Source organism: Eumetopias jubatus, unplaced genomic scaffold (genome assembly GCF_037043125.1).
Source record: "Eumetopias jubatus isolate StellerSeaLion01/CBP00866 unplaced genomic scaffold, mEumJub1_p1.0 scaffold_1, whole genome shotgun sequence".
Classification (NCBI taxonomy): Eukaryota; Metazoa; Chordata; class Mammalia; order Carnivora; family Otariidae; genus Eumetopias; species Eumetopias jubatus.
In genome coordinates, this window is record NW_028274807.1 from 12,254,787 (window position 1) to 12,271,277 (window position 16,491).

General features: G+C 36.9%; 1 protein-coding gene across 3 annotated transcripts in view; it reads left to right on the top strand.

Moving 5' to 3' along the window:
- The window catches only part of CRYZL1 (crystallin zeta like 1), a 36,764-nt gene that overhangs the window by 19,501 nt on the left and 772 nt on the right, over positions 1–16,491 (top strand). For 2 of the 3 annotated variants that reach the window (XM_028115389.2, XM_028115363.2), the window contains 6 exons: positions 7,539–7,672; positions 8,721–8,832; positions 11,932–12,030; positions 13,152–13,273; positions 14,099–14,204; positions 16,347–16,392. In XM_028115389.2, the coding sequence (XP_027971190.2) occupies positions 7,539–7,672; positions 8,721–8,832; positions 11,932–12,030; positions 13,152–13,273; positions 14,099–14,204; positions 16,347–16,392 (619 nt within the window). Of the gene's footprint in view, positions 1–7,538; positions 7,673–8,720; positions 8,833–11,931; positions 12,031–13,151; positions 13,274–14,098; positions 14,205–16,342; positions 16,393–16,491 lie in introns of all 3 variants that reach the window. The other variant, XM_028115380.2, reaches the window with a different exon arrangement.

The following is a 16,491-nucleotide window of genomic DNA, read 5'->3' on the forward strand; positions in this document are numbered from 1 at the left end:
ACATATCAAGATGTACGAATCTCATAAACTACTGAGTAAAGAAAGCAAGCTGCAGAAATATACAATGTGATACCATGTATTTTTATAAAGTTCAAAAACATACAAAATTAAGCCTATCTTATTTAAGGATATAAAGAAAACAGGGATGAAAAGTCAGGTGTAGGCTTACCTTTGTTGGGCAGAAGAAGAGGATGTGATCAGAGTGGATCCACAGGACTCTGGTGGTGCTACTAGTCAGCTGTTTCTTATGCTAGGATTTATGTTATTCTTCCGACCTTATCAATAGGTCAACAGGTACTCTTTTGTATTCTTGAACTATTTCATTAAAATTTTTCCTGAGGGGTGCCTGGGTGACTCGTCATTAAACGTCTGCCTCTTGCTCAGTTCATGATCCCAGGCTCCTGGGATGAGCCCCGCATCGGGTTCCCTGCTCAGCAGGAAGCCTGCTTCTCCCTCTCCTGCTCCCCCTGCTTGTGTCCCCTCTCTCGCTGTGTCTTTCTCTGTCAAATAAATAAAATCTTTAATAAAATAAAATAAAATTTTTCCTGAGTTTATTCTTAAATGATACAATCCGTAATCAGACTTTGTGGTAACAGAAAGCCAAATTGGATTTTGGACTATTAAAAATAGTTAAGTTATACATTTGAGTCTATACAGTAATTTGAACTAGGCTAGCAAATCTGTGGCATTTTTTTCTAAAATTGCAAACTGTAAATAGTTTTATTTAACTTAATGACTATGTCTGATATTCCCAAGTAATACTATATTATTTTATTAAAAATTAATTTCAGGGGCGTCTGGCTGGCTCAGTCGGTAGAGCATGCAACTCTTGATCTTGGGGTAATGAGTTTGAGGCCCATGTTGGGGATAGAGTTTACTTAAAATTGATTTCAAAAGGCATTTTTCTGGAAATCTGAGGCCTGTGTATATTAAACCTAGATATGGAGCCAAGTCTGTGTCTTCCTTTGAAAGATAAAGGTCATTTTCAAATACCATGCTATGAAAGTCTCTTATCCATAGCTATTTTGATATTATACAATTTGAAAATTGAGGACCACCACTGGCTTTTTTACACGCAACTATACTATGTTTGACCCCAGAATTTCCTTGAGTCTTATTTCACCTATTCTTTTGAGAACCTTACAACTATGGAGTCAACTAAAACCTTTCATTTGGATTCCTAGGCCTGAGTTTTGACTAAGTCCCCTAAACTAAATTGTTGTAGAAAGTTAACTATTGAAAAAACAATAAAAACAACAAAACAACAAAAAAAGGCCCATTCTTCTTTTCTCTCTTTTTTGTCTCCAAGATTTGGCATGATTTATACATATTTCCATCATGTATTTATACTTATACACATTTATTTAATAAAATAAATATCTCAGCTTCATTGAGATATAATTTACATACCACACAACTCACCTTTGTAAACCACACAGTTCAGTCAGTTTTAGTATATTCACAAAGTTGATTGACCCTTATCACTAATTTTAGAACATTTCATCACTCCAAAAAGAACCTCCATTCCCACTGACAATTATTCTCCATTTTCCCTCCCAGCTTCTCAAAACGATTATACTTTCTATTGATTTGCTTATTCTGGACATTTCATATACATTAATCTTGTAATATGTGGTCTTTTGTAATTGTCTTAGTTCATTTAGGTCATGTTTTCAAAGTTCATGCATTGTGTAGCATCTATCTATATTTCATTCCTTTCAATGGTTGAATAATACTCTATTGTATGAGCATACCACATTTTGTTTATCCATTCCTCTATGATTAAATAGCAAGGTTGTTTCCACTTTTTTTGGCTGTTATGAATAATGCTAATCTGAACATTTGTGTATAAATTTTTGTGTGGATATGTTTTATTTCTCTTGGGTATATACCTAGGAATAGAATTATTGAATCATATAATAACTACATTTAATATTTTGAGAACCTGACAAACCATTTTCAAAATGGCTGCAACATTTTATAATTCCACTAACAATGAATGAGGGTCCCAATTGCTCCTCATCCTCACTACCACTTGTTATTTTCTGCCTTTTTAATTTTAAGCATCCTAGAAGTGATATCGTGTTGTGGTTTTGATTTGTATTTCCCTAATGACTGATGATGTTGAAAATTTTTCATACTTATTGGACATTTGAATATCTTCTTTGGAGAAATTTCTGTTCAGATCCTGTGCCCAGTTTTTAAATTGGGTTGTCTTTTTTATTGTAAATTGTAAGAGTTCCTTATATATTCTAGATAGAAGTTGCTTGTCAGATATAATGACTGTAAATATTTTCTCTCATTCTAAAGGTTGCCATTTCATTTTCTTATGGTGTCCTTTAAAGCACAGTTTTTAAAATATTGATGGACTCCAGGTTATTCATATTTTCTTTTGCCCGTTGTGCTTTTAGTATTATTTCTAAGAACCCATTGCCTAAGTTTCCAAATATTTACACCTATGATTTCTTCTAAGAATTTTATAGATTTAGCTCTTACATTTACTTCTGTGATCCATTTTGAGTTAATTTTTGTATATGGTATGAAATAAAGGTCCAACTTTGTTCTTTTTTTGCATGTAGATATCTAGTGTCCCAGAAACATTTGTTGAAGACTCTTCTATACCCACTGAATTGTCTTGACACTCTTGTTCAAAATCACTGACCAGAGACGCCCGGGTGGCTCAGTTGGTTAAGCAGCTGCCTCCAGCTCAGGTCATGATCCCAGGGTCCTGGGATCGAGCCCCGCATTGGGCTCCCTGCTCAGCGAGAGCCTGCTTCTCCCTCCCTCTGCCTGCTTGTGCTCTCTGTCTCTCTATCAAATAAATAAATAAAATCTTAAAAACAAAAAAACAGAATCAACTGACCATAGATGTATAGATTTATTTTTGGACTCAATCCTATTCGACTGATCTGTATATCTATTCTTACGCCAGTCAAAATGGCCTTGATTACGGTAGCTTTGGAATAAGTTTTTTTTTCTTTTTTTTTAATTTAAATTCAGTTAATTAACATATGAATATTATTAGTTTCAGAGGAAGTGTTCAGTGATTCATCAGTCTTATATAACACCCAGTGCTCATTACATCACATGCCCTCCTTAATGCCCATCACCCGGTTACCCTAGGTCCCCTCCTCTCCCTGCCAGCGACCCTCAATTTGTTTCCTATAATTAAGAGTCTCTTACGGTTTGTCTCCTTCTCTGATTTCGTCTTGTTTTATTTTTCCCTCCCTTCCCCTATGATCCTATTTTGTTTCTTAAATTCCACATATGAGTGAGATCACATGATAATTGTCTTTCCCTGATTGACTTATTTTGCTTAGCATAATACCCTCTAGTTCCATCCATATCATTGAAAATGGCAAAATTTCTTTTTTTTGATGGCTGAATAGTATTCCATTGTGTATATATATACCACATCTTCTTTATCCATTCATCTGTCAGTGGACATCTGGGCTCTTTCTATAGTTTGGCTATTGTAGACATTGCTGCTGCAAACATTGGGGTACAGGTACCACTTTGGGATCACTACATTTGTATCTTTGGGGTATATACCTATAAAGAACTTATCAAACTCAACACCCAAAGAACAAATAATCCCATCAAGAAATGGGCAGAAGACATGAACAGACATTTCTCCAGAGAAGACATACAAATGGCCAACAGACACATGAAAAAATACTCAACATCACTCGGCATCAGAGAAATACAAATCAAAACCACACTGAGATACCACGTCACACCAGTCAGAATGGCTAAAATTAACAAGTCAGGAAATGACAGATGTTGGCAAAGATGTAGAGAAAGGGAACCCTCTTACATTGTTGGTGGGAATGCAAGCTGGTACAGCCACTCTGGAAAACATGGCGATTCCTCAAAATGTTGAAAATAGGGGCCCCTGTTTTCACCTACGTGGCTCACCTGGTGGCTAAGCTGGCTAAGCGTCTGCCTTCTGCTCAGGTCATGATCTCAGAGTCCTGGGACTGAGCCCTGTGTTGGGCTCCCTGCTCAGTGGCGAGCCTGCTTCTCCCTCTCCCTCTGCCCCTCCCCCCGCCCACTTGTGCTCTCTGTCTCTCAAATAAATAAAATAAGTTGAAAATAGAGCTACCCTACAACCCAGCAAAAAAGACCCATTCTTTTAGGTGTTACTGAATACTGGAGATTTATAAGTTGGACCAGGAGAAAAGCAAATTGGAACATCAGTTTCCTAGCTATAAAGGTTAAACTAAGACAAGCAAACCACACAAATGACCTTTTATTTTCCTACAAATCAGGAGGATTATAGTCCAAAATCCATTAACATATATAAAGAAAATAATTCCAGATATTCCTTGAGAAAAAAAAATACAGTAAAATGTTTCTTTAAAAGAGGAACTTTAAGAATGGCCACTTAACTGTGACCACTTGCCTTTGGGCAAGACACTGGGCACATTCAAACTAGATAGCCTCTGTTGCAGCTCCAACATTTTGTAAAAGAGGAAATAATTTCAGTATGTTCCCTGAAGATTTGCAGAAGGAAATAATTCAGTTTAGCACAACTATATTTTAGTTTATTTAGTTTATTAATTCTTTAGTGATTTTTTTAAATGAAAGTTGAACACTCAGTCATCTTCAGGTAAGTCTGTTCTTTTACCAAACCAAAGAATTAGGTTCCAGACAATTTCCCCAAATGTCTTATTAATCCTGCTACAGTATATTATAGATAAAGTTAAGAAGTTGAGTAAATTGGTTCTTTTGTGCTTTCAGTTCTTAAGCCATTTAGGTCAAACATAAAAATAATTTTTTCATTCAAAATTTCATACACATTTCAGCATTTTTTCAAATCTAAGGTAGAAAGAATTAAAATTCTAATTCTTGGGTTTGATATGCTGTTATTGTGATCCCTACCGGCCCTTTTATTTATATTTTTAGTTTTTTATAACATAATAAACAGTTGTTGACCACCTAACACAAAAGCAGGGATCTCAACATTAAACCACATGTTACCATGCAATGTTAGAGCCTTTGATATCTAAATGTAGTTGTACTACTTTTAGCTTTTTTTAAAGGACTACATGTTTGGTTTTTTCTTTTCTTTCTTTTTAAGATTTATTTATTTATTTTAGAGACCGGGGAGGGGCAGAGGGAACAAGAAAATCCTGAAGCAGAATCTGCTGAGCATGGAGCCAGATGCAGGGCTCGATCTCATGACCCCAAGATCACCACCTGAGCCGAAACCAAGAGTTGGACACTTAACCAACTGTACCACCTGGGCACCCCTACATGTATGATTTCTTAATGAAGATATAGGTAGTCCCAGTTCCGCCAAAATATAAGTAAACTGTAGGTAACTTGAGTGTGCACTGCTAGAGTAGAGGTGCTTTAGAATCAGACATTCAAATTTATTAGCTATGTGACCCCAGACAAATGAATTACACTGAGCCACATTTTATAATCAAGAAAATTGGGAGAAGAGGTATCTTAAAGAATTTGGTAAGGAATAAAGTACCATGTGTGAGTGATCACCTCGTGCTCTATTTTAATGCCTTGCTTGTCTGAACATTTTCAGCATCTGTGCATGGGTGCTCTGTCCCCCTCTAGATGGCACTAGGTAGCTGGTATGTGCAACCACCTGTGCTGCACCGTTCTCAACTTCAGAGGGAAAATATTTGAAAGAGCTGGTCAAGACTACGAAAGTGTTATAAAGTTGATTTTAGGTAAAACGAGAAAGGATTGCTTTTACTGGGAAAAAAATCACATTTGGTGTACAAAATCTAAAAATTAAAGAATTAGATGTATTAAGGAATAGCTTCGTGGTCAGATAGTGCTCTTTAAGCTATATTAGGAGTTTGCATTTTGTTTCAAGTGCAGTGGAAAGCCATTGATGAACTGAGCCAACATCAAGAGTCAGTCGACTGGGACACCCAGGCGCCCTGCCATTGAACCTTAAACAGAGAAGTGTTAGCATGTTATATATGTTTTTAAAGATCATTCTGGGGGTGCTTGGGTGGCTCAGTTGATTAAATGTCCGACTTTTGATCTCAACTCAGGTCTCGATCTCAGGTACGTTAAGTTCAAACCCCGCATTGGGCTCCGTCCTGGCCATGGCACCTACTTAAAGAAAGATCATTCCAAGACTTCCGTTTTCAAAAAACACCATTAGAGAGATTGAAAAGAGATGACATAAAGTTGAAAATAATATATATAACACATAAACAATTCATCTAGAAAAAAATATATATATATATTTTTAAGATTTTTTATTTATTTGACAGAGAAAGACACAGCCAGAGAGGGAGCACAAGCAGGGGGAGTAGGAGAGGGAGAAGCAGGCTTCCCGCGGAGCAGGGAGCCCGATGTGGGGCTTGATCCCAGGACCCTGGGACCATGACCTGAGCCGAAGGCAGACGCTTAACGACTGAGCCACCCAGGCGCCAATTCCTATAAATCAGTTAAGAAAAAGACAACAGAAAAATTGATAAAGACTTGAACATTCATTTGACAAAAGGAATTCCAGATGGCCAGCAAACACAGAAAGGTGCTCAACATTAGCAGTCATGAGGGAAAAGCAAGTTAAAATCATAGTAAGAAACCATTACACACCCAAATGATTGATAAGAATGTATAATCATGCCAGGGGTTGACAAGGATGTTCATAGTAAAAGGAGCTCTGTTACACAGCTATGTGAGAGTGAATTCAGACAGCCACTTCGGGAACATGTAAAGTCAAAGGTTGTATACCTGCGACCTGGGATTTCCATTCAAGAGTACTGTCCTAGAGAAAACCTATGTGACAGCATAACACCACCTTTTATGTGAGAGCATTTTTAGCAGCATTGTTTATAACTGTCACAAACTGAACACAACACCCATCCTCCTCGACTGGAGAGTGCATCACCAAATGAAAGTGTTCTCACATAGTGGAATGCCATGAAACACCCGAAAAAGGAAAGCACTGCAGTCATGTTTCCAAAAATGAGTGTGTCTTAAAAACAATGTTGAAGGAAAATAAGCAAGATAGAAAAGAGTGCATATGGTGTGACTCCATTTAGATAAAGTTCCAAAACAGGCAAAACTCAATTACATTGTTTAGGACTGCATCCGTGGGTCATAAACGATGAAGATGAACAGGAATTGAAGTTAGCCTGGTCGCGACCTCTGGTGGCAGAGACGAGGCTGTGGGGATGTGGGCTGTGTGCTCTCTGTCTTGAATGGGATGGGGATTACTTGTCTATTTGCTTTGCTTTGCTATCTACTTGTCTATTTACTTGTCTATTTGCTATTTGCCATCTGTACTTATGTTCCGTGTACTTTTCTGCATGTGTTTTATTTCACAGTATAATGTTTTAAAAAATGCACACGCAGCTGGCTCCTATGCTGAGGGTGCATTTTGTGTGGGCAAGAATGGAACTAGGGAAACCAAAATATAGGCGAAAGATGTAATAGGAGTAGTGGCTTGGACCAGGGCCACGGTGGGAGCAGAGACGGTGAGAGAGACAGATCCAGGAGGCAGGACTAACAGGACTTGCTAATTGGTTGCTCCCTCTTGTTCTTTGTGACAGTTCACAAACCAGAAAAAGTTACATGGACCGAAGCCGCTGGAACCATTCGGGATGGAGTACGAGCCTATACAGCTCTGCATTATCTTTCTCATCTCTCTCCTGGAAAATCAGTCCTGATCATGGATGGAGCAAGTGTAGGTGCTAATAGTTCTGCTAAGACACAGATCAAAATCCAGTAAACTTCGGAAATAGGCCATTCATTTGCTAATATAATTCTTTACCAATAGCTTGTTCACTACCCATTTTGTTAAAATATAAAATGGGCAGCTTTTATTAATAGGAGATAAAAATTAGACAAGTGTGTTTAGTTTCTATTACTTTGAATCTGCTAGTACATTAAAAAAGCAGACAAGCCATGTTTTTATGTCTGATACACAAAGCCTGAAATAGCTCATGAAATCTTTGAGGCTATGCCCCAAAACTCCCTACCAATTTTGTGTATCCCTCACGCTTACACCTACATTGATAAGATGTACATTTATAGACAGGTCACATAAGATAAAAAATATGCTGTTGTCAACACATTACATGTATCAGCAAAAAAATAGTTCAAGGCACTAAAAATATGTAAAAATAGATTATAATCTAAAAATGTTAAAAAACTTGGGGTGAATTTTTGTACCTTTATTTTCTACCTGGCTGTTGATGAAAATGCTTTTATCCCCTGTTTTGCTTTGCAAAAAAGGCAGAACTGTCTTTGGCATTGGCTTCAACCTAATATCCAGCATCACGATAGAAATGTTTCCCAAACTTACCCCTCAGGTCAGCAGAAGGATGGAGCTTTTGAGAGTGCTTTGATCTTTAAAAAGAGATAGCTAGACTCATACATGTACGTGAAATTAGCTTAGAACATCATGCTGACAAGGCCCTTAAAAGCCCATTTTTCTCTTACTGAGGCCATGTTTCTGAATGTAGCCCTCCATCTTGAAATTATGTGCAATGGTCAGACTGGGTGGGAGCATGTGGCACACACACTCCTTTTCTGCCACCCCTTCTGAAGGAGAAAGTCAGTCAAATGTCTCAACCTTGTCCATATTTTTTTTTCTTTTTCTATCAGATAATATTTAAAAATATGCTAAAGTAGCACTAAACTATGACACTTTATTAAATAGCCTGTAAAGCAAGTTAGATATGGCCTCTGCCTTATATCTGTGAACCCATTGTGTATTTTTTTCTACACAGGCACTTGGTATGATAGCTATTCAGTTAGCACACCACAGAGGAGCCAAAGTGATTTCAACAGCAGGCAGCCTTGAAGACAAGCAATGCCTCGAAAGACTTAGGCCTTCTATAGGTGGGTAATACTACTCAACACAGACTTTACAACAGAAAATTTTGAAGAGATTTCACCTTAAAGACTATACTAGTAAAACAAAGTGCAAAATCCCAAATGAAAGTCACTGTTAAAATGCACTTAGCATCCGTGCTAAGTCCAAGTTTACCTAAGTGATAGTTTTAATTTTTATTCTTTTTAAACCCACATCTCTCAATGTTTTTTCTTTTTTGCCCCGCAGTCATCAACTTACCCAGGTTTGAATTAGCTGAACTTTGACATAGTTTAACAATACCTGATGCCTCTTTGGTTTTATTCAATAAATCAATATATGTTTGCATCACTCTGTAGGTCTCTCAACATCTTTTATTCAGTGATACACCTCTAAAGTTGTCTGTTTTCTGTGATATGCTAGGAAGGAGGATGATCCACCTAAAAAACACAGGTCAGATATAGTTTATGATGAGCAGGATATGGTGGAGACTGGGGAGCTCTTGAAAAGATTGAACCTAAGGACCTAAATGTGAGACCTGAAGCTATAAAAATCCTAGAAGAGAGCATAGGCAGTAATTTCTCTGACATCAGCTCTAGCAACTTTTTCTAGGTGTGTCTCCTGAGGCAAGGGAAATAAAAGCAAAAATAAACTATTGGGACTACATTAAAATAAGTTCCTGCACAGCAAAGGAGACAATCAACAAAACTAAAAGACAGCCTACTAAATAAGAGAAGATACTTGCAAATGACATCTCTGATAAAGGGTTAGTATCCAGAATACATAAAGAACACTCAGAAAACAAATAATCCAACTAAAAATGGGTAGAAGACGTGAACAGGTATTTCTCCAAAGAAGAAATATAGATGGCCAACAGACACATGAAAAGATGCTTGACATCACTCATCATCAGGGAAATGCAAATCAAAACTACAATGAGATATCCTCTCACACCTGTCATATGGCTAAAATAAAAAACACAAGAAGCAACAAGTGTTGGAGAGGATGTGGAGAAATAGGAACCCTCATACACTATTGGTGGGAATGCAAAGTGGTGCAGCCATGTGGAAAACAGTATGAAGATTCCTCAAAAAGTTAAAAATGGAACTACCCTATGACTGAGTAATCATACTACTGGGTATTTCCCAAAAAATATAAAACATTAATTCAGAGGGATACACGCACCCCTTTGTTTATTGCAGCATTAATATTTACAATAGCCAAGTAACAGAAGGAGCCCAAATGTCCATCAGCTGATGAATGGATAAAGAAGATGTGGTACATATATACAATGGAGTATTATTCAACCATAAAAAAGAATGAAATCTTGCCATTTGCAACAACATGGACGGAGCCAGAGAGCATAAAGCTAAGCAAAATAAGCTAGTCAGAGAAAGAAATACCACATGGTTCCACTCATGGAATTTAAGAAACAAAAATGCACAAAGGAAAAAAAAAGACAAACCAAGAAACAGACTCTTTTTTTAAAGATTTTATTTATTTCACAGAGAGAGACACAGCAAGAGAGGGAACACAAGCAGGGGGAGTGGGAGAGGGAGAAGCAGGGAGCCCGATGCGGGGCTCGATCCCAGGACCCTGGGACCATGACCTGAGCCGAAGGCAGACGCTTAACGACTGAGCCACCCAGGCGCCCCAAGAAACAGACTCTTAACTGTAGAGAACAAACTGATGGTCACCAGGGGGGTGGGGGAAATAGGTGGGTATAACACTATGTTAACTATACTGGAATTTTTTTTTAATTAATAAATGCACAACAAAAAATGAGAAGATTGAACCTATCTGACCAACAACACAATGAAAAGGAAAAAGAAAACAGACTGAAAAAAATGACCAAGAAGAGGAGAAAGAGGAATGGAGAAACTAACAGATGAAGAGACAAGAGGCTGTGCCATAGTGTAGGTGAGGGGTGGGCAGGAAGGGGAGGCAGGTTGATTGAGTGTTAGTATGAATGATCTATCCTGAAGTCCTCAGCGATCCTGTGTCAGCGAACCATGGGAGCAGTATCTAGGGGATGTAACCAGCTTGTCCGAGGAGCTACAAGGAGATTGGAGTGGGATTTGAACCCAGGCCTGCCTAACATTAAAGCCCCTCTTACATCCATTGTTACCTTATGCCTCTGGCAGAGATAACCAAAACACAAAAGAAAGGTTAAGGCAGGAACTGGAGAAAGGAAAAAAGGGAAGAGATTGGAAATGGAATGGAGGAGGGTTGGAAAGCATGAACAGTACTGTTGAAGGAAGAGGTTTCTTAATGGTTAACCCTGCCCTTCCGAGGTGCCTCAGTCGCCTTTCCCTTGTGTCCTCCCTACTCCCACCCCTGACCCCATCTTAGACCACTGTCGTTCTACACCACCAAGCGGAGCTGTGCTGAGAGGAATTCTCTTTTAGAAGAAGATGCTAAAGCTACGAAAATGAATTATAAACATGAGCCTTCATTTGAAGACTGTCATTTGACAGTTCAAATGCTGAGATTTTTTTTTTAATCTCATTGGCTTGTTCTATTGAGATAACACTCTAAAAGTAGTTTAGTTTTCACTAACTGCTCAAAATAATCATGTTTTTTTCCTTAACCTTCAGGACTTTTCTTCATTTGGGGGAGCAAGTGGGGAAGGGAGCCAGGGGGATTTCTATGACTGAAGAAGGATAAAACAGTCTCTAATAGAGAAGTATCATATCGAACAAATACATTTTTTACATTTTAGCTCTAAACTCTATTAAATCTAAACATACTTAAGAATTTTCTTAATCTTTCAGTTTATGCCTTAATATATGTGTATCTCTGTAGTTCACAGATTCTCTGTTCTGACTATATATCTTTTACTGTTGGGAAACAGTCCTCTTTTTTAGTAGACCAACCTTGGAACGCATCATCCGCAAAATGTTTAATATTTTTATTTTATTGAATATACCAGTCCCTTCCTTTAAATTGATCCTTACCTACTATTGGGTTAGAAGAGAAAAAGTAAAATTTGGATCCAGTAATTGTTTGAACCACTCCATACGTTTCAGGGAACAGATATTTGTTTGCTTTTCTTTTTCTTTTTCTCTGATTTGTTTGTGTTGATTGCATAGAGAACTATACAATTGCCTGACTTCTGTCCTTTGCAGCCCGAGTCATCGATGTATCTAATGGGAAAGCCCATGTTGCTGAAAGCTGTTTAGAAGAAACAGGAGGCCTGGGAGTAGATATTGTCCTAGATGCTGGAGGTGGGTACTTTACTAGATCAGTAGTATGTGTCATTTTTGTAGTGTGATGGGTGCAGTGTGTATATATATATAAAACCAGGTAGTAATTATTACATACTTAATAAATTGATGTCATGTTTTGTTTTTAACTTTTCTCTTTAAACTGGAGCTTCTTGAATCCCATTGTAAACACTGTCTGGAAGAGAGAGCATGCTTGCCTTTAAGATACAGGCATTGGAGTTTAAGTGTTTCTACACAAATGAACAAACATCATCTTCTCAGTTGGTTCCCAGATAATACACATTCGTTCAGCTCTCAGCCAGATGCTTAGTTCTGCCATGTCTGGCTGCCCTCTATTGGATGGCTGACTTCTGCAATCTCTATTTGGAAAAAGCACAGAATTTTGTTCCATTTTTACCTTCCTTGACCTTTTGTTATTTAACCAGTATCTATTTAACACCTAATCTGTACCCCACTAGATAGTGCCATTGCACAGAAAGCACAGGATTCACAAGCCTACAAAGGGATTCTATTCGTACTTTGTTAAGAAATATCTTCTTATTTCTTATGGGAATCTTCTTATGGGAATCATTCCTATGAATGATGCTGTGACCATCTTAATGTGTTTCTTTTTAACCAGTATTTTCAGGGCTTGAAATGAACTCAGAAGATCACTTCTTGGCCTTTTGGCTAAGATCAACTATGAAAATTAACAGAAAAATCTTTCAGTGGAAGTGAATGTGTATTTCATTAACTTTTCAAATGTACATTTCAATAATTATGTCAGTGTATGACTATCTTGAGTCTATGAGTTCCTTAATCAGAAGTCAACTTTTCCCAAAGAATTAAGCTATCGATATCATGATTAAAACTATCAATCTTGCCTGGTTTTCAAATGAAAATAAACTTTTTGTTATTACACTTACAACTGAATCCACAGTAAATTTTATGACCAGTTTTAACGCAAAAAGTGTATTTTAAGGTGTCTGAATACATTGTGTGTTATTTTTTCTAAGAAAAATGCTTCCTCATTCCTACTTAAAAAGTAAAGACTAGTTTGAAGAATAAATTTTTGCCAGATTACTATAAAATATATTTCTTGTCTCTCTCTCTCTCTCTTTTTAAACGATTCCCTTGTTAAGTGAGATTATATAGTAAAGATGACGAACCAGCTGTAAAATTACAACTACTACCACATAAACATGACATCATCACACTTCTTGGTGTTGGAGGCCATTGGGTAACAACAGAAGAAAACCTGCAGGTATTATCAGAAACAATAAAACATTACTGTTACACCGAAAGGATGTATTTAACAAAGAATGATGCCTAAGTCTTTGAGGCAAGATGTGAGGAAATTATAAATTCTGAATTATACCTGTTCCTAAAGAAATGTAGCTTTCTTTTTTAGTTTAGATACATGTTGGCCAAAATGTAGAAATAGTGCCTAATAGAGGAGTTCATGGAACTTTTATTTAGTGGTTTGGAAGAAGTGACTTCTGAATTTTTTAGTAGTATTTCCAATAAGATTTTTTTTTCTTGTTGTTGACATATTTTTGATATATACTTAGCAAAATATTTCTGTACAAAATTATGACAATTTCCCATTCACATTGGAATTTACTACAAATGTGTGTATATACATTGTCTCCCAAAGTTAGTTTCTCAACAGTATTCACATTTTCTTATCATGGTTGATATGCAAATACCATAATCCTCATATATCAATAATCTTCACTAATTTTCTGACATCCTCATGAAGATAACTGATAAGCAGCAGCCAGAAATCTCACTCACACACACGCACGCACTCACGCACACACATATACACACACGTGCGTGCACACAGGCTACCACTCCATCACCTCTGCATAGGCCTTACAATCTGACCTTGCTGTTTTGTCATTTTGGACAATGAATTAGAAAAGAAAACATTAACAGTTTACATATTGTTATTAAAGTTTGTATACTGTTTATTTGTGATTTGGGTATTTAATTTGCATAGAAGTTTTTCTGGCTCAGGATTACCAGTCGTCTGTCTACTATTAAACTCACAGTCATTGATTAGTCTCTGTGCGTTCTATCCAAGTTGGATCCTCCAGATAGCCATTGCCTTTTCCTCAAGGGAGCAACGGTGGCTTTCCTTAATGATGAAGTTTGGAATTTGTCAAATGTGCAACAGGGAAAATATCTTTATATCCTTTTTATCTACTGACCTGAGTTTCTGGCTTGAAATTTACCATGTACTCTCATTAAGTTCTTTAATAATGATAATTGATAATAATAATAGCTAACTTTCATCGAGCATGCCAAACAGTGTTCCAAGTGCTTTGTAGGTTTTAATGTATTTAAACATTAAAACAGCCCTATAAAGTGTAAGTACTATCATTATCCCTGTCTCACAGGTGAAGAAACTGAAGTATAAAAAAAGTTAATACATGTTCCAGAATGCAGCTAAAAAGTGGTGGGACAGGAATCATCCAGGTAGTCATGCTCGTTTGTGAATGGGAGATAAACCACAAGGCACACGTAAAATTTTATTTCATTTTCAACTTGGCATTATGGAAATTACACATCCCCTTGAAAGGCTGCATCCTTAATCTAAGCTCTCATGGTGCTATTACATAAGACATTGCAGAATGCTTATCTGCACTGAAGAGTTTGTGGGGTGTTTTAAGATTAACAGTGCTAGAAAATCTTCATCAAACGAAGATGGGTTTGATTTTTTTTTAATGGAATTCATTCAGAGAAAAAATCTGGCAAATGAAGCCAAATCATTCCAGTTTTGGTGAAAGTAAGGAAATCTTGTCTTGAGAATGTGAAAGCAGTTCCAAAAGAATGGTCCAAACCTCTTTAGAGCAGGGTCAAACTTATGAATAAAACTTTTTTTTCTAAGATAACTGTTTTAAAGGTAGTTGCACCTGCTAAAAATTTTAATATATTGGATAAAACATAAGTTCTTGTTATTTAATAGCGTATATCTATGCGAAGAAAGAAACTTGCGAGCCTTAAGTTTGTCTCCACTGAATATCGTACTTTGCTTTTGTTAAATGTGTGTAGTTATATACACGTCATACTTATAAAAGCCCACCTCCTCTAAGAGCAATGACGGAATTAATTCAGAGCTTTCAAATAGGAGTATTTCATTAGTATCCTGGATACATTGAGTTGTAAAAAGTACATTTCAGAACCAGAACATCCCCTATGTAGTGAATGTGTGAGTTGAACGTATTTCTGAATAAGTATTTCTCTTTAAATTTGGAAAATAGACTTAAATTTTAACTTTCTAGAAGAGTTCTTTAAATTTCAATTTTAAGCAATTGAATTGTCCACTAACATTGTAATTATCAAGAATCCCATGGGACGTTAACAGCAGAGAACAAACACCATGTGTTAAGAGTAACACTAGGTAGTACGTTTTGAATCTTACATGTCAGGAGCTAGGCTGGCTCCTTTGCCTGCGTTATTTAATTCCCTCCGTACACACACACTCTTATAGTTACTGTTGGCATTTTCACTTAACAGAAGTAGCAAGAGAATTTGCAATATGGGGGAAATTCTTTAGGTCCTCTTTAAGAAAATCTTTAAAATGGCTTATGTTCGTACTTTCTAATCTACATTTTCTGAAGTCCTGAATTTTCAAGTCCCAAATCAGACTCTAGTCCTCACTTGTGCTAAACCCCCCTCAGTCGGTTCACATGTGAGCCAGTTGCTGCCTGTGATTTCACAGACCTCCTTCCGACTGTGTGATTATATGCCATACGTCATTCTCTAGTACTAGCGATTACATAGACTCTCAATCCTAAAACTGTCATTGCAATTTTTAAATGACTCAATTTTTGTCTTAATTTTACACTTATTTTTTGATTCTCATAGTGACAAAATATAGTTTAACTTTTCTGCACACAGATTTTGAGCCAATGAGCAGCCAGTTTAGTAAATAAATGTGCACCTAACATAAGAGATACAAGTGCTAACATTGTTTTTAACAAAAAATATCATACATAGTGCTAAAAGGAAAACCTGACACCACTACACTCCTACCCGGTTGGGATAACACTAGTCGTTACTTAGTACGAGGCATGAGGCTTGCTGCTTCTGCCACTTGTCCTAACTTAGAAGTGTAGGCTCTATTATGTTTCCACTTCTCTCACATCAGTTCCCCATTTCCCTGTTTTCAGGGTAAACTTCACAGCTTACAGAATTTTTGTAAATTAAATTCTCAATTTCTGAGAGTGCTGAATTTAAATAGGTGACCTGCCTAACATCTATTTATTGACTGGTTTTGTTCAATTCTCTCTCTGTTACATTGCTACCTTAATAATCTTTCCAGCTACGTATCTTAAAAGATGTGATGGAGAAGTTATCAAGTGGAGTCTTTAGGTATGCTAAGTAACCAAATCATTGTTTATTTTTTCTATTCTCGAGGTAAGGCAAGCATTTCCACTTCTGTTTCAGTTTTCACAGCATACCTATTGCCAC